Source organism: Solenopsis invicta, chromosome 2 (genome assembly GCF_016802725.1).
Source record: "Solenopsis invicta isolate M01_SB chromosome 2, UNIL_Sinv_3.0, whole genome shotgun sequence".
Classification (NCBI taxonomy): domain Eukaryota; kingdom Metazoa; phylum Arthropoda; class Insecta; order Hymenoptera; family Formicidae; genus Solenopsis; species Solenopsis invicta.
The window spans coordinates 6,413,839-6,441,301 of record NC_052665.1 but is presented as its reverse complement, the minus strand read 5'-3'; the positions used below and the strand labels follow the sequence as shown (position 1 = coordinate 6,441,301).

Here is a 27,463-nt window from a genome sequence, read left to right as displayed (position 1 = left end):
GCGACGACGGCGACGCGCGACGTCGCGCGAGATTATTGACGTCGCTGGAAAATCGATAGCCACGTTTTCTGCTTCGGGTGATAGATGAGCATGCTCAGCATCGGATTACGCTACGGACTAGTCGAAATAACTTGGCGACGATATCGCATTTGCCTTATTTCATTCGCAACTTTCCGACTATCAGAAAATTGCTCTCGACACACATTTTTCCTACCACACGTTTCTATCACATTAGCGGAGATAGAGAGGAAACGCAGAATTATTTTTTTCCGTTCCAAAAATGCCTCTGAAAGGTGAATGAATAAAGAAAAAAGAGCTTGAAATAGTTAAAAGATATACATTAAAGATACATCGTATTCGTATACATATATTGAAACACGTGACATGCTGTGTACTCGCGTGCATAATCGTCACGTTTATGACACTCGGCGCGCGGCGGCGGCGGCAGCACGTGGAGATCGTTTAAGCACGAAATATCAGAGATTGATGGATGGATGCGTTTATATCAATACAAAAATAATTACTGCAGCCTTACGATAGAATTTATTAACGAAATAATATCGATGACGAGAATTTATAGCTCGCGTTCGCCGGGCGGCGCCGGTCATTTTCGACGATGCGGTAATTATCGCGCCCTGCCGAGTGGCCGGTTAAATCCGTCGACCGTTACTAAAGCCGGTTGAAGTGACAATTGCGTTAATCTTCCGTGCAATGTTGGTACCACCTATCACGAAGGACGTCGTGCTATTTTACCACCGCGACACGCGCCCAAAAACCATTCATCTCTTTTTCCATTATTCTGCTGTTCCTGTCGTGGATATTACATCGCGCGCTTCGTCTTCTCGCTGCGCTCGATGGGCTGTGCTCTGCGACTGCTATAACATCACTTTCCTCTCTTCCCCCCCCCCCCTCCTCGCCACGTTATGCAAAGATAAAGATTTCTTCAAGCTTTTACCTTTCTCTGCGAAATTCGACCGTGTCACCTTCGTTACCTTGTCATAAAATTAAAGGTTCTTCCCAATATTTTTCTTAAATTCGAGTTTAAGAAAAAATATTCGCGTATTCGCGAATTTATCAAATAAAATATGAGGGTGTAGCGTAAGGTATACAGGTTTGAGAAACACTGGCATAAATGACAGTTGCAGTATTATCTCGCGTCACGCAAGATCAACAAATATGGGAACGGGAAAACGACGGGCGACGGCGAGAGCGAAGCGGCGCGCATGGTCACGGAACGGGCGTGATGCAGCAGCATGGGCGGCGCTAAACTCGGAGTTTTATTTAAAAGCGAGCAAGGATGGCCGAATGAGCTTCAATCTCGGGGCGCCGTGTAAACACGGCCATAGATTCCTTTTATCTCTCGGCAAAGGGGCTCCTATTTTTCTTTCTTCCCGTATCGAACGACTTTCCACGGTGCGCGCCCTCAGACTTCGTTTACCCTCCGGCCGGAACAGTTCTTTGAGAGAGAAAAAGAGAGAGAGAGAGAGAGAGAGAGAGAGAGAGAGAGAGAGAGCGAGAGAGCGTAGCGCACGAGCGTATCCGCCGGGTATTCGAAACATTTTCCCAGCCATCCGCGTGATGATCGTAAACATTCGGTGTGATGCAGCCAATACGTCTTCATAAAATACTGCTCTCGGGTCGCGTGCACGAGGGACAAAGAAATGACGCGCGATGACAAATAAAGCGCCGTTTTCGCACGGCGAGCTGAGAATAGACACAATCTAGTCGTACAAAGATTAAAATTGTGGATATCCGAACCATCTTATTAGATATCCAATACTAAATAAGACTGACCTATATTGGCTGATATGAAATATCAGATTCGAGATTCAGAGACTCGCATAGATTAATCGAATACGTTCGATATATATACAGGATACATCGATATCTAATTTTCTAAGATATTTTCATCTTACGTCTCGCACGTATCGAGATCCAGACGTTCAAAGTTGGCGCAAAAAATATGTGTTTATTGCGAATGCAAATGCAGGAACGAATTATCTAATTACTCGTTTTTTGAAGCGAAGTTAACGTCCCTTACCCACGACAAGTTGTCCGGGAAAAGGAAGGAAATTTTAATCGCGAGTCGCTGGCTTAATGCAGATACTTTGCGCTCGGACGTCTCCGGGTACTGCTGCAGGCAGTTTTAAGGGTGGGATCTCCCCCAGGAAAGTAAATTAACTAATGGAAATGCAATCCCAGCGATCTCCGGCTGCCGCTCCGCGCCGCGCATCCTTTTCCGCGCTCCTACCAGGTGATGTATCTAGTTATCAAGTCTCGCCCGGCTCTGTCTATCTCATCCTGTTTGGCACCCTCAATGTAGTCTCTAATTTTTTGAGAGAGAGGAGTGCGCGCGCGAAAAAAGAGAGAGGGAGAGACGTGAATCCCTCGCAGGATACTCGTGCTATTTATGCACGCGTTGGAAGAAAAGTCCTCCACCCTTTTGAAAAGTCTCATCTCGGTTTTCGCGCACCATGATCTTGTTTCGCTTCTCTCTCTCTCTCTCTCTCTCTCTGTTATGTTGCGCGAGGTGAAAATAATGCGACGCATTATCTTGCGATATCAAAGAGCTCGTGTGATTTTTATCAGGAGCGGACGATAGTATCGATCGGCGGTAAAACTAGGTTGAATGCGCGAACGAGCGGATAAATACAAGCGAGAGATGAGCGCGCGCGGCCCGAGTTATCGCTTGTTTCTCTATTGGAAATCAGCCCGTGGTAATCCGTTAAAATGATGCGGGCTAAAATACCGTACATCGACCCGCAAACGTATTTAGAGACTATGGCGGTGATAATATCCTCGAATTATTTATAACCTAAATGAAGTATTTGGCTTCATACGATTATTCATACTGGTATGAGACGTAATAGATATTTTTGCGACATTTTTCATATGCACTGATCGCGATATAAATACGTTGTTGGAAATCTCGAAAATATACACGGAGAATTTTGCTGTCGCGGCAAAACCCGTCGCCGCTGTTGCATATTCGATATGAAAACGTTCAAACTTTGCTACAATCAATTATTCGATATTACACAAATTTGTACGGTTAGCGAAATAAAAAAGTCTTATTGAGTAAATTTGACAGAAATACGGAATTTGTTGCAAAAGCGGTTTATTTGCATCAAATGCATTTTGACGTTGCAACAAAACCGTGATTACTCTTTAATGCTCAAATAAAAATTAACATTATTATAACGAAGGAAAAAGATTTTAGATTTTACGTTCGGCAAAGATACCCCATTTAAAATCTAATATTTTTAGTTCTCTTGTCGATAAAATATATCAAAACTGCGATAACGATAAAACGACTATGGGGTAGCGTAAAATATTGCATCCATAAATTTTCTATTTTTCTTTCTTTATTTGGAGGACAAAGAGCTTAATAATAATTCTAGGACAAAAAAAGATGGAGACATTAATATTACGTAACGTAACGATGCCGATCCGAATATAGGAGTAACGAAGAACACATCTAATAATATAAGGGAAATAAACATATCGTTTCATTCCCTGGAGATGTTCGAGTTGAAATTAGTTTATCATCCCAGATTATCTAGCTAAGGGTATTAAACGCAATACTGAACGAAATTTAACAATATAGAGGATAATATTTGCACAACAAATATAGTAAATCAATAAATTATGTATAACGTAATAAAAATATTGTAAAAAGAAACGCGCGCGTACAGAAAATTAACGGAATATGATAACGCGATGACAGAAGCAAATATCATCTATATATAATATTAAATCGATATTAACACATTGGATGGACATATATGGAAGGGAACACGTCCGGAATATAGGTACTCTCCTGGTAAATAAAGTGGCTGTAATTAATCGACACGCACTTTACGCGAAATGGATTCGCACCCGATAATTTATCACTCGTCATAGTTATATCGAACGCAATTTTGTAGGGTCGACCGAAGCAATCGTTTCGATATTATTGTAACGCCTCGGTACGTATGATTAATACCTGACTGATTATTACCGTGAACTTGCTGTATAATCGCTGACAAAACCAGGAAGTGCATTGAACGCTCGGCAAAAAATCAACGAGCAAATTTGTTGCGCGGTATCCAATTTAAGCGATTTAAATAGATTGTGCGCGTAGGAGGGTGTGTGGGTGCATACCTGTGCGCACATCACAAGCCGTGACAGGACTCGATTATACTTTAATGACTGACGGACCGGACGGCTGGGCGACTACGGTTCGCCGCAAAATAACATGTAATAATATTTGATAACGGTAAAACGAAATGTCACGGCATAAATACGAGGTCATATGCCAGCAATATTTTAATGTTTACACATTTATGACTTGAAAAATATTCCGCGAACACGTACACGTACGTATACGTGTACGCTTCGTTCGATTTCGTCGCGCACATCCACGTCGCGCGCCATTTCTGACACACAATTGCTTATTATCGCTGGATCACACATGGCACGCAAATTACTCTTCTCTAAAAAAAAAATCCATGTAAAATCCGATTGATTTTGCAACAAACAAGATTTTCCCTCAAAAAATTTCCATCAAATTTTGTAATTTAAAACGGATAATTAAATGGTTTAAAAAAAAATGTACGGACCCGATGGCGCGTTGCGTAATAGTTGTAACAAAATAAGAAAATAATTTCTAGCGATTTGTTTGACCCTCAGCGTGAACTTTCAAGATTAATTCTTCCAACTTTCCAACATTAAATATCTCGATAAGTAACTCTCGAACTAGGTCCCTATCAAAGTAAACTCCCTTTGAAATTAACTGGAAATAAAGTTTCGTTACTCTTATAGTTTGATTCACGAAAAGTCTTTAACTATATAATTATTCTGCCGTTTAAATTTCCAGGGAGAAAAAAACTTATCTTTATAAATTCTTCATCGAGAAATGCATTTTCATTGCTCGACCTCCAGTCCTTCCCCTCTTGTATTTTCCTCCACGAGTGATACAACAATCGCGGTTATATCACCGTCAGCGTTAGCTCTCGTTATCTAATCGCGCGCAAATTGGACCGCGGTGCGAAAGGACTGCAAAGCAAGGGCCATTTTGCGATTCGGGTAATCCGGAATTAACCGATTTCGTTGAACGCGCCCGACTCGATGATAGAGAATACCGGTGAATGAGCGCGGCCGAAAACGAGGCAGCGGGTTAGGCGAGCTCCGCCAACCGCAAATAATGTGACGGCAATTAATTGAGATAGCGCGAAGCCCGATTACGAGGACGGAATGCATACAGGGTGTCCTAAAATCCCTGACCCTAATTTTAATGACGGATTTCCGCGATTGATTAAACTTCAAATAGGATTTTGTCTTTCAGAATTTCAATTTCACTTGAAATTAACGTTTAATGTCAAACATTAAATTATAATAAATAATGGCCTATTTTCGAGGAGTTTTTTTTCCGAGACAAAATTGGATGTAAAGTCATAAAAAAAAAAATGTATAATTAGGGTCTGGCACCGAACACCGATGTGCACATACATATATCGAGCGTCGACGGCCGAGCAAACTATTACGAACATTCGAACGGCCATTGCAACGGCCGTTGCGGATGCGACGCGTGTGCGCGACGCTCGTTCCGCACTATTTATGCAAATTCGCGGCCGCCCCTAATTGAGTCCCACCTGCTGACGAGCAATAAAGAGCCGGCGCATTTTGCAATACGCGGTTTCGTTCGTCCGCGCGTTATACACGGCGCGCGTACTCGGCCGCGCCGGAGCTTATCGCGCGGAATACGTTAAACACGTATCTTCCTCGCGAATAACGGGATTCTCGTTGTTGTAGGCATTATTGAACGCTGGCGATTTCACGCTAATGCTCTAATTTCCAATCATTTTTAAGTTACATTTTCGCTCGCGTCTCTCTCTCTCTCTCGACAAACATATATGGCCATATCGAATGGACGTGGAAGGGATTTATGTATTGTATTGTACAGACGCGGTCGACCACAAATTTTAAACGCGACTGCGGTGACGATTTATTGTCCGTCCACTAGCGTGTTCACAAACGCCGAACTACTCGCTAGGAATTAATATTGTCTCCTGGTAATGGCGCGTTGTGTCCAAAGTGTCGATACTTGACAATGGAATACGTATACGTTTGTGCAGTCTCACGCGTGTATGATAAACAGATCGCATTATAATTCTCTAATGCCATTATACAATTTGCGCTCATCGCGCGTACAACTTTAGACGTATTGTTCTACAATTGAGATTTTTGTCATTTACCGCACTTGCCGGATTATCTGGCATTTAGCGCGACGCGAAACTTGGCTATTATTTTAAATTCTAGAAAAGCTGCGAGTAGTTGCCTCCCGCGATTTAGATGTGCAACACCAGCCACGTGAAATCGAGGGATTTCACACGTTACATAATCGCGTTGCATAATCGCGGGAATGCCGGCGCAGGAAATGCATCAATTTCCGTTGCTCGTCGTCAATTTGGTCGTCTCGGGAGAAACTAGTGTGTCAAGTAACCCCTCGGAACCCTTGTAGCTTCATATCTATGGCATAATCTTTGTAATTTTCACTAATTTTCCCCTTTTCACCGTTATTACCGTTTATTATCGAGATAGCGGAAATTCATATATCTTTTGTGTAGGCAATAATGTATCGATATCAATGAAAAATTGTTCAAAACTACAACCATCCGGAAGATTTATGCGGTTATTTTTATTCGAAAGTAGAGAATTGTGAAAAAAAAAATATATACATTCATATAAAAAACATTTTTGTTTTTTCAGCAACACGCTTTTGCTTTACACGATTCTAAAATGCATTTGCAGCACGCTCTACTAGCACGTCCCCGATGCATAAATAAGAAATAATACATAATTAGAAAAGTATTTAAACGTACTCGAAGAACTTTATTGCGTTTGTCTTTTATGTTTCTATAAAGGGAGAAATTTATAAATGTTTATGTCATACGTCGAACCGATATCTATAACTTCTTTTGACGCTGCATTCCTCTGAATCGATAAAAATAAATCAAAATCGTCAAAGCATGCAACGATGACGTACGTATATCGAAAATATCCCCGTAGTTAGTATATGAATTGGCGAACCGTCAACCTGGAAGGATTGTTTGAGCTATTCCTAAAGAAAACAAGCGTGACGGCGAATCAGTCCGTAGGCGGCAACGAGAAAACTTTTAAGTAGAACACTTTAAACTGTCCTAACAATGAGATCAAAGGCAGCAAAAATATCGAATCCAGAAATAGCTCTTGACCAACAACTGTTTACACTTTGTGTACTCCATATTATTATTTCCGTGCGTTTATTATTTTTCACATTTTAAATTTACGTCAAAACTACTAAAAAAAGCATAATTAAGCAAACTTTTTCCGCCGGTTACCATTATCGCTAATAGCGTATTTATGTATATATATATCCCTTGCTGTTCGTTTCTTCATACATCTCGCGTCGTAAAATATATATGTAGAACAAATATCTACACGCATGAGAATAAATGTCTTTTTTATTCTTTCTTTCTTTCGCCGAACGCCGCAATGCGGTTCCTCGTGCACTTTCCCGACTGCAACGTGTCCATGTTCGGAGCATATATAAAGCCGTAAAGAAATAGAAATTTACGGACTGCTCCGTGTATGGAGCGTGAGGTACGTAACACGCGTGTCGCGCTGCATGTACACGTATATTTTGAGCGACGATGGAATGGAATAAAGAAGGTGAGATAAAGTTTTTCGTACTCTCAGTTTTTACGATATATATTCCATTTAATATTTTACTTATGCCATATAATACGATGTCGAAGAATCGATAACATTTGCGATGAATGTTCTTTTTTCTTTTTTTTAAGATCCATCAAAAGTTTCTCGAAACAATCGAGAAAGATATGCCGATAGAAATTTTATTCAATGATATTGTTTTATAATTACTTACCAAGTCACTCGATTCAATCTTCGATAAAAAAAATTTCTCTCCATTTTCCTGCTATATGAAATATACCCCACGTTATTAGAACTTTTTTTCCAAGAGATTTTTTTAGAGGCATCATAATATCTTGCGTCAGAGTATTATTATATCTTTAGTCAAAAGTTTGTTTCGATGGAAATTTAGCTATTTGAAACGATTACATACGCTAGCGGGAAAACCGCATGACGCGTTTTCCGCATGTCTAACCAGAAAAAAACCAAATTACGATCAGACGTAATTAATCTGATTTGAATGTGATCTCGTGAAACCCTCACTTGTCCCGAACGGCTGGTGCCCTAGCGCATCTTTCTCGATTACTTCCCAATTTACTACTCCTTGAATTGCAAATCGAGCGGCGTGTGTCCGTTCAAGGCAATGGATGCTGGTCGTTTCTCTTTTTCTTCTTTTCTGAATTACGTTCTGTCGCAATTCTACGTTGCTTCGTGCTTGCATCTAGGATAACTTCGTTACGCCGTACTTTGTCTGTCGCGACCATCGAATTTTCACTAAGAAAGAAATTAACGAGTAAACTATTCCCAGGGGGGATTTCTCAGATAAATGAGTCTATATATTTTGAGCGATCCCAACTTTGTTAATCCCTCCGAACATTGTTTAACAAACGCGCTACTATCGAAAGCAATTTCAGTTGCGCGCAAGCTTTAAATTCAACGTCGAAAAACCAGGATGTAATAAAGATAGCGTGATATCCAGCAATTGTAGTCTGACTTCAAACGAGGAAGCGGCCAACTTTGATCGCGTCGGTCGCTAGCCAATCATTTTGCTGAATGGGACTAATTTGTGCGGATTATTATACAGTCTCTTCTATAATTCTATTCCGGTGCCACTTTTTTTGGCCACCAAACTTAAATGTGAAATAATGACTAGTAAAAATTATTATTGAAATTAATGTCTTTTTTTTATTATTTAGATATTTTCTAACGCGTAAATCATAATAGCAGAGAAAAAATTATTGCACCAAATTTAAGTTAAAAATTTTACATGTTTTTATCCCTTTTGTCAATAAAGTTTTAAAAAATTGTATATTGAATATATATTATGTTATTGATATTTGATATTTGTTATATAGCATTTTTTTCAAATAGTTATCTTGTTTAAAAGAAAAAAAAATTTATTAGCCAAAGTTATTATTTTCATATTATTTTTTCTGTGTAACGATACGAAGAGATTTGTGATTCAATTGAGAAAGAGAGAACAATGTTATTACAAAATGTTAAAATTAAAGTTATTCCTATTCCAGTAGATAGCTTTCATGATTGCGCGAAGCAGTGCAGTGCAATATACTTCTTACGCATAAATTTCCGCTCGTAAAGTTCTCGAAAATTGAACTAAACTACTTGACGGTGCTGGGCCTGGGTGTTTCGACTTTTGCCTTACCTTTGCTTTGCGCAAACCGTGCTATCAAATGATCTGCATAATATAAAACTTTGACACGTGAATAGTTTGTAATTTATGAATCCAAATAGTTGTAATAATTAGATTGTTGTATTCGTAAAATGTAGAAATGTGTAATTTGATTGCAAATATGAAATTACTCGCTAACTGAATCAAAGTGCTCGGTTAGATGTTTCTCATTCAGGGGTAGAAAACGGTCTTTCTCTTAAATGCATCTGGCCGTGAGCAATGTATTGTAGGATCACCAGTAACGACATCGGTGTACAATTATGACGAGCAATCCATGAGTTTATCGAGTTTCAAAGTGCACAAGCGAATTAACCGCATGGATTGATCTGGTTGGCAAGGACTCGAACTTGGTTGCTTCGTAGAAACTCCAATAACTTACGATCGGAACATTGCCAGAGTGTAACACGCAATTGTATTTGTCGATCCATAACGCACGCTGAGAAAGCGATATCAATTTTACGCGCGAGCTAATCAATTTTCATTTTATAGCATGTGCTATTTTTGAGATGTGCACGAGATATTTTCAAGTCTTAATAAAGATTGATTAGAAACGTGTGACAAATGATAACGATTAGTTAGAAAAATAATCTTAATTATAGGAAATTGCGGCAATTTTTTTTATCATCGGTTAGTAAATTTTTCTCGAAATAGATTTCGTGAATTTTTTATATGCAATTAAAAATAAAAATAAAATTTTCACGTGCTTTTTATATCTATAAAAGAACAATGAAAAATACTGCTAAATGGTCTTATTTTATTCTATATTCCCTCACAACTCCTTGCAAACTTTGAGAAATTGAAAACATAAAAAAATTTTTTTTTAAATGACACCTTTACCATTATAGAAATATTATAATCTCTTTTTTCCATATCTATAAAATCTTTTCTTGCCGAATAATAAGAAACTGTTTCATTTTTAAAGCTGCACTGTAATACAGTTTGTGTGTCGCTTTGCACGCTCCGAGAAATTTTTCTACGCTCCACAATGAATCGAAGTCGGATATTCCGATATGCATGTATTGATTTGCCTATTGCGAATATGAACCAATAACCGGTTTTCCATGTATCCGAGTAAATAGGAAGGTTATATGCGCCCATGGAGAAAGCCCGGGCACATTGCAAGATATTGTCTGCTCGTCTGTTTATTGGACTGACTGATACGTCGCCTGTCATCTCGTGTTATGTCGTCCATTTGATGCGTGTGTTGCACACTGTTCAACATTGCATGTAAACGTCGCTGCTATGGCCTACTACGATTTAATCAAGGAAGTTAAACTACCCTCCGCATTACTGCGCTTTGAAACCAGACAGACATATTTGCTTTTCTTGTCGTGAAGTTTTTATAAAACAAAATAAAAAATTTCATACAACTCTGTACTGCCCATGCTAATGTACGAATATAGCTCTACATTTTATAAATTATATATTACATTTGCCATATCATTTTTTGAAAATTTTGATTTTTGTAAATTTTTAAATCCCTGTCTAGTACGCGGTAAAAAATTGTGCGCCCATATATTAAAATTTTCTTGTGTTACCACGTTTTGATTACTACTTCGATGTAAAATTAACATACCACTGATATGTTATTGTTTTTATAACATTTTCATGCGTTACATTTACGTCAACTTTATAAATTAACACTTTGTGTATGTCTCTTAGAAGTGGAATATTATTTTCAGAACTTTTGATACAATTATTTCAAATAATTAACGTGTCTCAAAGTTAATTTAGCATGATTATTTGAAAATTTAGTTCAACGTTTTTTAGAATGTTAAAAGTACTCAAAGTTATATTCCATTTCTATATTGTAACTGCTCTTGTAGTAACTGTTTTTAAATAATTTATGTGTAATAACGCATAATTTATGGAAATGTAAAGTATTCTGTCTATTACTTAACATTTTTAATTCGTCAATAAGTAACGCAATGAACAAGAGTTATTTTAATTTAAAATTTAGAGTGGACTTTCTGGGACATGCCAAGAATGTTAAAATTAGCATTTTATTTTTTTACTGCGCGAGTTGCAGGTGTGCATGTACATGCACGTTCATTTCACGAAACGATCTCGACGCACAAAATTCCATACTTTTGCGTCGCAAAGCGAAATGTAATCTTGACATTCATCTTACTCGCGGAAAAGCGTATCGCGGCTTCGTACACCGGCAGGCAGAGAGAAATTATCAGTTTTCTGTCGAACGAGACGACTCGGAGCGCGCTTGTCCTATTCGCAATCGCGATAGTCAATCGGAGAATGCGAATTTCATCTCGTGTGCGTGACACAAAGACGGCGCGGCGCACGCGACCTGCCATTGTATCATCGCCGGTACTTATTTCGCTGCCACTTCGTTTAGCCGATATGAAAGGCCGTGTCAACGGCAGCTACTGAAGGGCGAGTCCCCGATCGAGCGGTAATAACGGTCGAAGAATCAACGACCTCACTCCAGGCTTTCTTCCTCCGCGCCTTCTCTTCTTTCATTTACCCTTCTCTCTTCTAGCTTTTTCTCGTGTCATTTTTTTCGACAGGTCACGATAAGGGAGACTCCGCTATACTACTAATTTAAATCACGGAGATTAAATAATATATGACAATGACAGATCACGCAGGAATACAAAGGCAAGATTTTCGATGCTAATGACAAATTTTCCAACAGGCCGCTCTAATACTTAACATCGAAGAGAGAGAGAGGAAAAGTTTTTAAGGGATATTTATCCACAAGTAATTATAAAAAATCCACTGAAAAATAATCAAGTAGATAACAACAACACTGCTATTATTACTTTCCACGAGTTTATTTTAGAATTGCACTCTGTGCAATGCACCGCTGCAAAATTGAATGTGTTGATTGCAAATCTGATAAGAGATACACAAATCTTTATTACATTACATGCTTGCCCTACTCAAAGTCGCGCGCGCATACATTTACGCACATATAACGTACACAAGCTGCTTGCCTTCTCTGTTAATGGAATGCCTTTGTCTTCTACCTGCGCCTGGCACGGGATTTACTTGGCAAGGATTAAATCGTACGTACCGCGAATGTCCGTCTGTGAAGAGAGCCTGGAAGGGGAGGGCAACAACGTAGTTCCTCGTAGGGGCCCCACAGGGGAAAAAAAGCGCGTAGTTGGCGGACAAAAAGCGGCGAAAGGGTTGGGAGGATTAAATTTTCAAACTGTGCAGCCTGGGAGCAGCCTGCATTGTGAGCGCCTCCCCTCTCTCTGCGCGCGCGATCGTTGAATTAAAAACAATGGAAATGTTGAATTCTCGGTAGCACGGCTCTTGTTACGGCGTTTGTTTTCCATAGCAGAAAATAATAAAAAATGCATTAATCGAATGCTTGCAGCCGCCGGCGATGACACACCGACGTCGACGACACGGCAACCAAAAGCGAGGGGCCGGGCGGCTCGAATTATCAAACATCGTTCCCGCTCGATTTCATGTTCAATGCAAACGAGTTTATATTAAAAAGGGAATTGAATATATTAGATATGGATGTGCAGGGTCTAATATTGTACATCCAGTGAAAATTTTGCAAACATACGATTCTCTATAAATCTCTGTAATCCTATATCACTTTAAGAAAGAAGAATGTAACTGCTGCTGAGCACATAATTTTATATATATATATAAAAAAAAAACTGAATTCGAGTTTGGTAACGATTACGCGACGGTAATTATGACGCGGAAAAAGAATTTCATCGTAACTACCAGTAAACATCTCTTCGGGGCGATAGAGAAGATTCGAGGGGATAAATCAACTGGAGGAAAGTTGGTTAATCTTCATCGAGAGTGGTAAAGACTTTACGGATTGTTTTCATACGAAACTTTCGGTTCCGTAGACGTCTGCCAGACTTTACCGGAGGTAGATCTATCGTTATTACGAAATATTCCCACGTTCTTACGAACGGCCGGGGGGGGGTAACTTGATTATGGCGAAGTCTTACGAAGAATTCATACAATTTCTAGAATGCTAAAGCTTGATCAATCATCTTCCTTCCGTGAAGAGAATGCAATGATAATATTAATCTTCTTAGAGAGAATGACGAATTACGTAATCACTTGCACATCATATTTTTGCAAAGTGAAAATTATGACATGTTCATAGACGTGCGTTATAGATATCGCGTTTTGTTAACTCGTTCCAAGGACCATTACATATAATTATAATTTTGAACTGGACTTTATTTGTCTAGCTAAGACTTCTAAATGGATCACAGTTGCCTGACGTATTTCTCTTGAATGCGCTCTTAGATCGTCGTGCGTTTCGTGCTACATTCCTACCGCGTGTTCGTAACGCAATTAGGAAGTGTCCTGGCACAAACGGCAGAGAGCGTACCTGGGCAGGGCTCAAAGGAGCCTTTAACGTTTCATAAGTATGCGACTCTGGCCGGGAAACCCTTCGTCTCTCTCTCTCTCCCTCTCTCTGTCTCTCTCTCGCGTGTTCGTGTAATCCTCTCTCCCTAGGTTGCTCCCTTCAAGTGCGAGGCTACGTTAGATCATAATTAGTATACACGAGCCATCGTACAAAAGCAGCTTACATAACGAATACAGTGTCGTGGAATCGTCGCTTCCGCAAACTCATTTTGCGCAACGTAGTTTCCATAATGAACGTTTGGTCGGCAAGTTACGCTAAAATCTGCGAATGCCGTTTATTAAAGTTCGCGAGCGGAAATGATTCTGTGAACAAAGGTCCAGAAAAATATGTATCCCAGGATACTGTAATAAAACGGCTCCGTTCGCTTTGTGCGATGTTGGCACCAAACTTGTTCGCAAGTCAATAGAAGCGTCCTGTATACGAACGATATTGTCTTTTTCGACTACCGCCGGCAAAGATCGCGTTTGCACGCTCCAATCGAAAGTCTAACGGAGTCGCAATTCGATATATGTCTACGTTTCAGATTCGGGGCTTCAGCACTGTCAAAGTAAATATATGCTTGATAAATTACATTTTCATAAAAAATTTCGTGAAACAATTGAACCTCGTCTCGTCTCGCCTCGTCTCGTCTCGTCTCCTCTCGTTAATACGAAATTGTCTTTTTTTTTAAATCCAATTTATTTTTTTTCGAATTTAACTAATCGAATTTAATTAATCCGAACAATTGATATGACGTACAAGCGTGATTGTATACCTGTGGATATCGGGTAAAAATTGATAACGAAGAATGGAAGATAGTCGATGATTTATTTCCTCAACTTTGAAAGATCCAGTTTTGATATGTTTGAGTAATGTACATTTTAATGGGAAGCTGTGCACAGTGTAGAATCTGTGATAGAGAGAATCTGCGGTGTCGTACGTTTCTCGACTGCAATCGATTTATTTCACTTAGCTTTGTCTAATAGACAAAACAAGTCGAATGAATGTTCGTTGAGACACGTATGTTAGCTCACGGATGCTGCTCGTCAACTGGCGATCGTGAATCGAATGATTAATCGCGAGCAAGAAATGAATCTTTTCTTGTAACGGCAGAACATAATCCGTATTAAAGATTTTCTTTTCCGTCACGAAGTTTCTCGAAGAGATGCGAAAAATACAAAGGGAGGAAGGTGAAAAGAAAAGCGTTCGATTTGAATGCGTCTAATCAAAGTTAAGGCAGAAATAGTGGGGAAACTATTCGACCCGGAGTCTCACTTAAGATAGAGCAAAGTGCACTTTACCACGAGAATCTGACACTTTCCTCCTCGAATACTTTTCCAAGATCTCAAATTATACTCGATAAGAGGCACTCGCGACTAATGAAAAAATTGCTTCCAGATTGCGATCGTTGAATCACGATGATTACCGTTTCCGCGATAATTTGCACTGTTCGCGGGATTGCATCTTGAAATTTCACCGCAGGAAAAAATCAAATTAAATTTGAAAAGGAGACTTTTCTGATAAATGAATTAATATTATGACGTTATTCATGGTATTTTTTTTCTATAAATTTTATATTAATCATAATTTTTGACAATCAAAATTTATTTTATATAAATTCTTTTCTTTTTCGTAGAATTAATTCTAGATATTTTGTTGTTGTACCTATCACGGCAATTCTGATCGTTCCACGTTGATCTCGATAGCAGGTGTTTGTTATTAATTGTTGCGAGTAGTCGTGTACCCGCGGCAATGAAATATTCCAGTCTCCGCGAAAGTGGTTCACGGCCGGTTCACGACGATATCATTATAAGCTTTTACGCGCTCGTAAAGGCAGAAATGGAGTGACGAAGGAGAAAGCGACCAGAATAGGAGTAGTAGGGATAACAAGAAAGCATGGATATTGCAAATTTGTGAGCCGCATTACCGGAGAGAAAGCATTTATAGCTGCAGGGAGCAGGCGTGAGTTGAGATACGAGGCGATACTATCCACTGGTGCGACGTCTATCTGAAGGACATAAAGCTTAACGCGTTAATAAAGGTCGGTAGTGCTGAGTCGTTAGCCTGTTCACGATTGGAAGATACGCGTAGTATCAGATACGTTGCAATTACCTACAATGAATGGGATAACCTAGTTCCAGAGAAAAGTATCATTATTAGAAAATTGTATATTACGTACACCACTCTCATTGTATTTTATGCAACAAGTATTTGCGTTTTTACTCCACAGTTATTTATCGATAGAAAGATATGAAAGTAAAAAAAAAAGAAAAAGTGTAAAAAATGTGTCACGATAATAAGAAAAATTAAAGAGACGTAATCATTGAATATCGATACCGCGAAACTTTAATTCAATAGGTGTAAACAAAAGGCGATTTAAAGACGGGCAACGTATATCAACAGGCGCAATGATAAAGACATTTGACGATCACAGCGCGAGTTGGGAAACAATTTTTCAACGGAAGGTTGACGAGAGGAAAAAAAAGAAGGGAGAAAGGGAGGGAGGGAAGGAGGGAGAGAGAAAGGCTGACACCCCACCGCGCGGTGCTTTAACGAGAAAAATACCTGCAGTCGTCGAGCAATTTTATTTACAATGGTTAAACGAAATCTTGAAGAATGTAAGCGGCGAACTCGTAAATCGCACCGCGGAATCTATTGTGTTTTGACTTAGAAAAATAAACCCCGTTACATCACCGTCGTGTATTTCAACACACAGACACGCGACTGTATAACTTGGATGGAAAGCGAGGTAACGCTGTTTTGCATTCTCCATCACGCTTCGCGTATTCAGGCCACGATGAAAAAGCATATTTTTCAAATATAATGCGTTAAAAACTACCAATTAGTCAGTCCTTCGCGGCGTTGTTCGAGAAATGTTAATAGCGAATATTAGCGGGAAGTTGCGCTTGGAAAACAAGTGAACAAATACAATCAGCGCAAAAGACATCGCGTGAAAGCCCCGGGTGAGACAGTAAGTGAATGTAAATAGCGGCGCAGCTTAAGCCGAGGATGTCCTAGGAAACGGAAATATTTGCGGATGGTTTGGTGCCACGAAAGTTCGGTATTCATTTAAATGGCGATACCCACAAGTTCTGGCCTCTGTAATCAGCTTACTGATTCCCCTACGTGCTAGTTTCGCTTATATTAGTTTGAAATATTTATCGTGAAATTGTACCGTATAATAGAATTAATATCAGTTGATATAAACTGGCAGCGTGAAAAAACTGGTTCGTGAAAAAAAAATTGATAATCCATATCTAACTGTTTGCAGTAATTTTATATAAAATCGCTCTCTACAGAAAAGAATAATACCAGCTTGATAATGCGTTAACGACCAAGCACGAGGTACAAAAGCTTCGATCTAATTACAAAGAAAATACATTTTTCTCGTAGCAGATAATATGAGTATGTACATAGATGCTAATTCATTTACAGAGATAACGAAGAGTCTAACGAAGACTTAATAACGTTTTATTATAATTGACCTTCGAAAAGACAAAGTTTTCATTATTTTGCCGCAAAATTTTGTAGCGCTTTTATATATATATTTTTTTCTAATTGAAAAAAATTACAACGGTACTCAATAACTTCATAAACGTGTAAGTAGTTGAAATTGCTTTTCGATTGTCATATAAGCTCATTGATCCGATTACATGAGGTAAGTCGTGAAATTTATTGGTTATCGCTTCACGAAACCGATAGTCGTCGATTCGATTCGCAAGAGACTATTTCCGCGATCGTCCGCGCACTTGTTAATTTCGTAGAAAGATCGTGTAGAATAACAGAATCGGATAATGCTGTTAACTGTAACGAGAGAGAAATTCCGACAAGAACGTAAAGCAGACTCGCAGGGTTATTTATCAACGACGGCGATATTCGGTTAATAGAACGACGCGGCGCGGCGATTACGCGGGAGAAGATTTTATCGATGTAAGTTTAGATTTGTTGTATCTGTCGTAAATGCGTGTTCCCGAACTTATCTTTTTCTTTCTCTCTCTCTCGAATGATGAGTAATTACGTTACCACGGAAGAAAAGTACAATGCTCTCCGCGGAGAAGAGGAACCTCTTCGGGCAAGCGAGTGTGTACAGTCGTTACTTTTTAGGATCATTTGTTCAACCGTTACGTTAAGGGTCAGGGCTAGAAATGATAAACGACCCGTTCTCTTACCTACCTTCGTCTCTCCAGTGTGTTTCTTTACCGAGATCACCTCCGAGGGGAATATAACAGGCCGACAGGCGCGCGCGCGTCGGAGAAAGAAAAAGGAAAGAAGAGAAAAATACGATCGTTCCGGCCCCTTCGTCTTAATGTAGGCGAAATTTTAAGAAGCAGTTTCTCGCTGGTGAGGCTTAAAGAGGGAATTTGTGACTTTAATTGTGCGGAGAACGATCAAGACGTGCGACAACGATGACGATGTATCGCGAGGGGAAGAAACAAAAGGAGGGAGGCACGCGGCGAGCGCCGCCGCTGCTCTCAGGACGATTTAAATCAATTCGCCGTGCACCGCGCTAGATAAATTCTCGGCCTGACGTTCAAGCGATCGCGAAAGTTTTTCGGAGCGAACCGTACGTGCGATATGGCCTGGTATAAAAGTTTGCTCTTCAAACGATCGAGTCGGCAAACTTCTTTTCGCGTTCGTACCGGGCGCATGATTAAATCGCGTATACCGCATCGCGAATGATGTATGTGAATCGCTTGCGTTCCGCGCTGACGTACGTGCGTTCGATTATCGGCGAGTAATTACTTATGCAAACCCCAGGAGCGAACTCGTCGACACGTCGGCGGCGCGTATCTCTTCAAATTTATCTCTCCGCGGCGCGGCGCAGCGCGGCGCGGCGCGGCGAAAAAGTTGAGAGGTGTCGTTATCGAATTAAAGTCCGTGCGGATAATTTTGCGGTAATGGAAATCTTCCTATCTCTGGAAGAAGAGGGCAGAGCTTAGCTCAACATCGGTATCAACCAATCCCAGGTGTTCAATTGGCGCTCCGCCAAAATTTAAGCTCGGCTTAAATTTCGCGCAGTTGCTACGTAACTAGGGCAGATTCAGATTAGAATTAACTAATTGTTGCGTACACCGTCGTAATTAGACAGGATCCCCGCATGCTCCCCGCATACTAATATTTGATAGAAACCTAACCGCGGGATATCGCACACGGAAGCGAGTTAAATCTATTCCGTGGCACGCACTCTCGATGTTTTATAATCGATATCGTTTCAGAAACGAGTGACAATCCGCTTTTCAACTCTTGGACGCATATCTCATCGTTCGCTGAATGTCGAGTTATCGAAATAACTTACCAATTACATTTAAATGGACTAGATGACTCATGTGCGGCGTCGTGGAGACCTGGCACTCGTAAATACCGCTATCTCGATGCTGCGGGTACTTAATTTGGAGCGTCCAGTCGTCCGAATGAGGGTTGTGGATCGCTCGAAATCGCTGGTCGTTCGTGTACGTGTAACGACCAATTGTAAGCAAATGGACGTCCCTGTGCCGTACCCACGATACTTGTAGTGTCATCTGCAAACGAAAATGAAATAGGAGTTGAGAGAATGTAAAAAAAAGATTCACCGTGAAAATCACGAATGATTTCACATTGGTTGAACTTATTAGTCTAGACCTAGAATCTTTTGTGCGCTTGGTTGAGGGTTATCCATTGTACCGGGACATGTAATTAGTGGTTTGTTTGTGCCTGGTAATTAGCAAAATATCGGTCAGGACTTAGCCAAGTATTTTCAACGGGCTGTTGGTGCGACTTATCAAACGAGTAAATTTTCTTACTGATAAACATGCGCGATAAACAATCGAGATAAGAATAAACGACATTTTTTTTATCTGTAACATATGACAAGATAAAATGAACTACAAGTAATATTTTACATTCCATATGTGGGGCATTCCACGTGAAAGGAGTCCATCTAAAAACAAACTGTTTGAAATTTTTTAAATGATAATGAAAACATGTTAGTGGACATATTGTATGAGGTTGATGATAAAAAAATAAGTATTATATGCCTTGCATCAAAGATATTGAAGGCTATCGTTTAAATTAAGAAAAGAAATTTTTCTTTTTTTAACATTTCTACCTAAAATTAAAACACTTTTAGACACATGTTTTGTTTAAGATTTTTTTCCATACTTTTAGATAAAAACGTTAATTTTAGTGAAAAAAATTTAATAGTATTGAAAAAATAAGTTTTTTAGTTTTAAATAAAGAAATAAACAATTATATTCATTTTTTAAAATTTGAAAAATTCTAAAATTTTAGTTTAATACGTGTAGAATATCGTACCATAAAATTTTGAGATTGCAATAGAATCCTCTCAAAAACAAATATTTTTTCCAATATAAAATTATAAAATATAAATATTTTATTCAATATAAAATTATAATTTCAGCCAAAAGTTAGATAAATATCAATTTTTATTGGTCAATTATTTAATACTACGTAAATAATATATTTTTAATAAATACCTATAAAATAAAAAATAGTTGTGAAGTCTTTGCATTTTATATTCTCTAGACTTATTTATTTCGCAATAAAACACAAAGACTTTATAACTATTTTTTATTTTATAATTATTTCTTAAAAATATATTATGCAGTATTAAATAATTGACCAATAAAAATTGATATTATTTTGTATTGGAAAAGATATTAGTTTTCGAGAGAATCCCATTGCGATCCCAAAATTTCTTTTATGGCACAACATTCTACATGTATTAAAGTATCTTTAAAAATTTTTTCAAATTTCTAAAAATAGATATAATTAGGTGAATCCTTTTCACGTGGAATGCCCCATGTATGTTAATGTGAGAGAAAATAATAAGAGAAAATAATTTTGCAAAGAAACAAAGTTGTGTAAAGAATTAATAAAAACACTGCAAATCGTAACAAGTAATTTTTATCTTTGCGCATTGGGAATTAAAAAAGTGCAATCGTTTACTTGAAAAGGACAATTCGTCGCTGCGCAAACCAACTGTCGTCTTTTGAAACACGTAACGCGGCGACGGCGGCGGCGGATGCGACGCCGGCGCGTGCACGAGACAGCGACTCGTAAGCTGATACCGCTGTCGCGGTTTCCAATGGTACATGTAATAGAATAAATTACAAAGCATACGCGAGATCTAAATTCAGACTAGCGAACGGGATATACGACGCCACATCAGATACAACTTTCGAGCGTGCGCTCCGAGAGCGAGCGTTCCTTCCTTCTCGTACGGAGGAATTAATAGAGTCGCTTTGCATATCGTTGCGAAGTTAGCGTGCGAGATAAAACGCCTCGAGCTGCGATAATTGGACACCCGGACCTAGCGACGTGTAAATATTTGCATCCTTCGGTGAGGTCGATATGCATTACTCGAAAGGCACATGAACCTTGTACATGCAGTAACGGTTCAGATGCGTTTCAACACGCTACTATGGAAGATGTCCCAAATGTTCCCGCTATCCTAAATGCGGAAATGTGCTCCTCCTTTCCGTCCGATATTGCCGGACAAATTGAATGTCGCGGTATCGAAAGCTAAGTTTACATCAAAGGTCGGAATTAATTAAGCTTTAATCAAAGATTAATAACGCGAACGAGGAAACACCGAACACGTAACACAACACGTGGAAAATTGAATTAATCGAGTTAAAATTAACCGAGTTTGCCTAACTATACTAGTTGTCTTAATACCAGCTTCAAACGGGCTTTAAACTTTACAATGTTAAATATTACAAACATGAAATCGCCATTGCATAACGCTTAGCACTCATCCTCCGTATTGTTTCTGACACCCTTAAATTTTAATGCCCGATTCAATTTCTGTCCAAAGTCTTTCATTAAGTGCGCCATCGTCCGGATTCCGGGGGACCGATATACCTATCTACTAACAACTATTCTCTCTCTCTCTCTCTCTCTCTATCTTTATCTCTCTTCGTGCTCTCTGAGATTCGCTTCTCTGGATCCTTATCCAACTCACTTCATAGTTTCCGTGAGGACCTCGCTTGGTGAGTCCTGCTGCCGGACGAATACGAGTTGCCACGGAAGTTTCGGCGACCTGAAGATGTCTCTTGTTTGAGAACTTGCAGTGATATCCGAGCAGATAAGGAGGAGGTAGTTGGTAGATAAGGGTGTCTTCTTAGTGGGAAGGAAATCAGAGAGAGAGAGAGAGAGAGAGAGAGACCTTCATCCTCGACGACGGAAGATGGAACAGCGTGAAAGCAAAGCCTCGTAAGTAGATACATTCGAGTTTGGTCAGACGAGATTCGCTATCTCATTTTTGCAGTGCGTAGTTTTATTGCGCTTGTCGCGTGTGCGTATCGCGCGCACCGGTTATGTCTCTTGTTAATTTATGTTACGTGGCTGACACGAAATGCCATAGTTGTCGAGCTCGAAGGCTTCCGGCCGGGCCGGATTCAGGACGGTGGGTCAAACACTGTCGACTCTGCATCCTGCGTTCCTGGTTCTCACACCGGTTCCTGACGCCCTACCGCATAGTTGGCCTTTGCATACCGATTCCGCTGTCGCCGCGCAAATACGATTTATGCGAATTTCCTTTCTCGTAGTCCACCGAGTGCAGATAGACAGGCAGATTTATTCTGTTTCTTGATAAATTTACGGAAAGTGGAAAATACTGAATAAAATAATCAATTTTGATATGGCTGTAAACATAAAAATTTAAGAATACAATTTATAACAATTAATGATAATATTATGGTATTCAAGAGATACATTATTGAGATTTTAATATAGCAACAAAAACAAGAGCGGCAAATATCAACGTCCGTTCCTCTCAGATAAAATAGTAGAGTACCAGGTAATTGCACGTGAAAGACAATATTTACTAAAGATCATAAATAAACAAAATAACACTGTCTACCGGAATAGTGAACACGTTGCCTCATTTGATGAGAAATCAATCAATCTACTATTTCGTCGTGATGTTATGTTGCTTGACGTACGAGTTATTGAAATCGACGTCAGGCGAGATTTACCGTGTTAGCATCCACTATCCAATCAAATACAAAGCGACACGAGCAAAATTAATAAATTTACCGATCAATTACCCCGCGTAAACAAATTTCGCGTAAGAAGATTTTGACCTAATTTTGTGCCGGATAAAATAAGATTTTGATACGAAAGGTGAAAGGTAAATTAGTTTCTCTCTTTCACTCTATCACTCGCTCGCATGCACACGTACATACACACACATCGTGAAACATATTGCAGTATATCCGAGAGATATTAGAACGCCCAACTCGCGATGGCATATTCTACTGGGAAACACAAATCGTTACACAAAGCACACGTAAGGCTTTGCCACAACGTGACTTCAGCCAGTCCTACAATAGATTCTGTCATGATTATGTGGTCATTTCTGTTCTAATTGTGTCCGTGATTTTCATGATACATTTTTTTACGATGCTTTGAAACTGAATTTAAATAGCGAATAAACATTCTTTAATATATCGACAAAATTGGTCAATATAAATTATAAGCAAAAAATTTATATATTTTTTGCACATTAGTCAAAAAAATTCAAATTGAATAGTGTTCCATAAACTAAAAAAAATGTTGTTTTTTCTAAATAACGGATTTTTGAATTATCATAATGTACTTGTTTATAAAATTTACGCTCCTCCCCTCATAAAATCATGGAATTTAAGCGAAACAATATTAAGTACATTTGAGAGTGTAAAATATATACTGGTTTGTTATAAGGTAATTAACTGAAAAATAGTGCGCCAATATGATATATTAAACATTTTTATTTTGCCGAATAGAGATTATTGACTGTTATCTTTAAAAAGTCGTAAATAATCGTTTTATCGCATGGCGAATATAATTATTACACCACAGGCATTTCATTTGTTTGATTTCAAGATAAAAATACAATTTTATTATTAAAAATCGGCAATTTTAAACTAGCTACGTGAAAGACGGATTTTGTACATAACACAATAGTTGGTAATATTATCCCGATCAATAGTATTACGAACATTAAGCCGATTAAAAAAACAACAGAGAGATTAGGTACGAAATATCAATGTAACGAGGTAATCTGAATTTCACAATTATGTTGGCTGTTTATCGTTTTTTCTTTGTTTTCATGTTTTATATCACTTTGATGTATTTTAGCAAATTACAATACATTGGATTTCATATTTTTCTTAACAATTATATTTTGAAATTTAACCAGAGTTTTTTCTGTCAAATTGTTCTTTGTAATTCGAATTAATTAACGATTATTTAACATGCTAAACAAAAAAAAATAAAACAAAAAAAAATAAGATTTATTAAGTGCGGTTTTTTAAATTATCTAACACTATTCGTGTACATTGTTACATTAGATAATGTAATTCACGCATTGATGACGCAGCACAGTTCGCATCTGTTCAGCAATTTTCAGCAGGTTATTCGCATTTTATAGCGAGACAATCATTCTAAGGGTCAATGGGAACGAATAGTCTATTTATCCCATGGGATTGTGCCTATACCCGCACAATTTTATCACGACAATCTCCATTTACGACAATCGAATTGTCCACGGAGGCTGTTTCTCTCGACAATTTCACACCCTTCCGTCCTTTCGCAGGATATTTCACCTCAGCCAGAAAAGTCTAGAAAATCTTATTGTTCTATCACGAGCAACATGGTTGCAAAACCCTGCTTATTTTTCATTTTTTATCATGCAACCTGTCAATGTTAACTTTGTCGCATTTATCTTATTATATTGAAAACATTGCATTTTCCACTTTGTATTCTCCACCTTCAAGAAAGACGCATACAACATTAATCTCAATAAGCGTGAAATTGTATCAGAATATCAAAAGCATAATTGCATAAATGTGAATATATAAGAAGAATAGTCGGTATTCACAGTCGATTCTTATTTCAAGATCGCCTTGAGTAATGTCTGAGAATGTTAATACGATTCCGTGATTGGTTGACGGCATCTTAAGATGGCACTTGAGACGTTTTTGAATGTAGGAATTGATTCTGAACACTAGCCTAGGTTTTCTGTTTATTTGAAAGAAATCAAATTAGTTTTACTATGAAAATATTTGCCGACGACAAAACAGAGGATGATCACAGGAGAAAAACATGCTTTTAGCACAGCATTGTGGTGGTGTAGAGAGAACGCGTGCGCGAGCGCGTGTATTAGCATTTCTCGTATATATTTTTCGTTTATGCGCATATTGCCAGCCGGAGGCGCTAATTGCCGTTGTCCCACTCGGCTGGTACAGGAAGAGCGTTGTTTTATTCGCGCGTACCGGATGTGCATCGTGCATCCTGTACGTACAGACGAATGCGACAATACACATGAACGCGCTGTCCTGTCCGATAAGCTTCTCACGAGGATTACAATGTCGCGTACAATTCACGTTGTCCCTATCCCCCATACTTTTACATTTTTTATCGCCTGCGCAATTTTCGAGACGATTCGCACACGATTAACAGAATTCTCTGTTCTGCGTTTTGATCTTTTAATGAAGATTTCTTCAAGCGAGAAATTGATAAATAAAATTATGGTTGAAAATTATGATTTCAATTTCTATTTTATGTGTAACTTTTTTGAAGAAATAAAGAATACAAACTATACATATAAGTTATTTTTTAATTATTCTTTAGAATTTTTTTCAAAGCAATCAATTTGTTTCTGAAATTATCTGAAGTTATCTCTATTTTTAACAAAGAACATATAATTAAGTCGGAAAAGAGCGAGCAGAAAGAGAAAGAGAGAGAAAGAGAGAAGAGTAAAGGGGAGGGGGAGATGGAAACTAGTGATATGCTGACGAGACAAAGGTAAAATTATTCAAGCAGCTCCACAATCTTGACCTTCCATCTTAGACGTTACACGTCTAAAAAGATATCGCTTTTCGGAGGGATTTTGAGGTAAGACGACGTTTTCCTTGTTTTACGTTCAAGTCCCGAAATATTCTAAAACTTTGTAGATTGTAAAAGAGAACTCGTTCGACAGTTAAGGTGGCTAACTACTGCCAATTAATGATCTTTAAGGACATAACGGATTTCCGATATCCTATAGTTCACCAGAACGTGTCGAACCACTTTCAAGCGCCATCAGCCTTCACCGTTAGGACGCTTCTCTCCCTCGTTTGCCTCTTGACGACAAGGAAGGTAAGGTTTCACCTTACTCCCTTTCATCTATTAATCGATAGACTTTCTTGCGAAACCCTCATCCGCCATAGTGATATTCCGACGCGCTTAGCATCACTCTTAATTGAGTTTTCAAGATTAAACGATCGATGGAGTCGAGGCCAAATGTCAGCTGCTCGGAGTTGGGTTGTTTCTGCAATTAACCGCATGCTGTTGAATGCTATTTTTATATGAGTTATTAAGAGAACAAATACAGATAAAGGACAGAGCTGTGCTACATCGCTATATTTGGGATAGATTTTTGCGCGAGTAAAGAATTATCTTACAAACCTATTCTTATTGTACACATTTCCAGAACGTTCGTAAATTTAATCGCACATCGAATATCAATATCGCAAGATATTGCGCGAGACCACGTCTCGACGGAAATAGACGTAGACATGCAATGCACTTTCGGATATTTATATATAATTGAGTACACACTTAAGGTGAAAATTTTTTACCTCCTGAAACATTTGTGGCTTTGCATTTATTTAAAATTGATTTGTCGCTTACCCGCGATAAGATCAATAAACAATGTCAGAGTTGGTCCGTTTAACATTTTCACCGTATTTAACACTCGCGCATATTTTGCATTGTGTTTTATACGCTTCGGAGAAGAGTTATACGTAGGCAATTTTTCGACATTTTGAAACATACACGCGCCGCGAATATATGCGTGTCGGCCGCATGTAAATCGACTCAGTTGGCCGAACGAGGTTACGTTAATTTCGTAGCTATCACAGTTGAATAAACGCTAGAAACGCTTACGGGGGCGTTGTCAGCGAAATTCCCTGGCGCGTGCACACAATAAAATTGGAAATCGGACGGAGCTTTTCAACCGGGGTCGCAACAAAAGTGGCGCGGCTGCGCGTCGGATTACGACTCGCTAAATACGTAGATATAATTCATTGCTCGTTAGCGGCACTTTGATAATTAGCTCGACCGCCAAATTGTATTTCGGATGCGCAGATTATGCGCCGTTTAATCGCACGTAGCGAAATCGCCTCGCATAGCCGCGTACCGCCCGAGTATACCATCGATTTTTTTCTTCTTGCCTTCTTTTTGTGATTAGCTTTGTGATGAATATAACGGAACAATTGCTGCATACACGCAGCATGAAGATTAAAACGCAGAAAACTGAAATTATCCGTAGCAGCCTCTCTTTCTCTCTCTTTTTCTTTCTATATAAATAAACTGGTACATAACTTCAGCGTGATCCAGAAGTGCGGATGCAATTAATGTCCGCAATATTTAATTCCTCGTTACCGTTCACTCTGTATCTATAATTATTACTGCGCTCGGCGAGATTCTATTCAATAGATTTTGTTTGCGGAAATTGCGAAAATAGAATCTATGTGCGCGCAAAACAATAAAATAAACTCGAGAAAAATTCAAGCAATGTACGAGTACGGTATATTTTTAAAAGATTTCAACCTTTTATAGAGATGGGTTAAATGCGCCGTCACGAGGAAAATTAAATCGTTTATGCATCGACGACGGAAGTCGGCGCTTAATAGCGATCATCGAAGTAGCAGCATGCGACTATTTATTTCTTTCCTGTTCTGGAAACCGCAATTATTCCCTGTTTCTCGTTATTCGGCGCA

At 38.8% G+C, this 27,463-nt stretch overlaps 1 protein-coding gene across 5 annotated transcripts in view; it reads right to left on the bottom strand.

Moving 5' to 3' along the window:
- LOC105200821 (zwei Ig domain protein zig-8) overlaps window positions 1-27,463 on the bottom strand; it is a 308,484-nt gene that overhangs the window by 63,334 nt on the left and 217,687 nt on the right. For all 5 annotated transcript variants that reach the window (XM_011168567.3, XM_011168568.3, XM_011168569.3 and 2 more), the window contains one exon: window positions 19,012-19,234. In XM_011168567.3, the coding sequence (XP_011166869.1) occupies window positions 19,012-19,234 (223 nt within the window). The remainder of the gene's footprint in view (window positions 1-19,011; window positions 19,235-27,463) is intronic.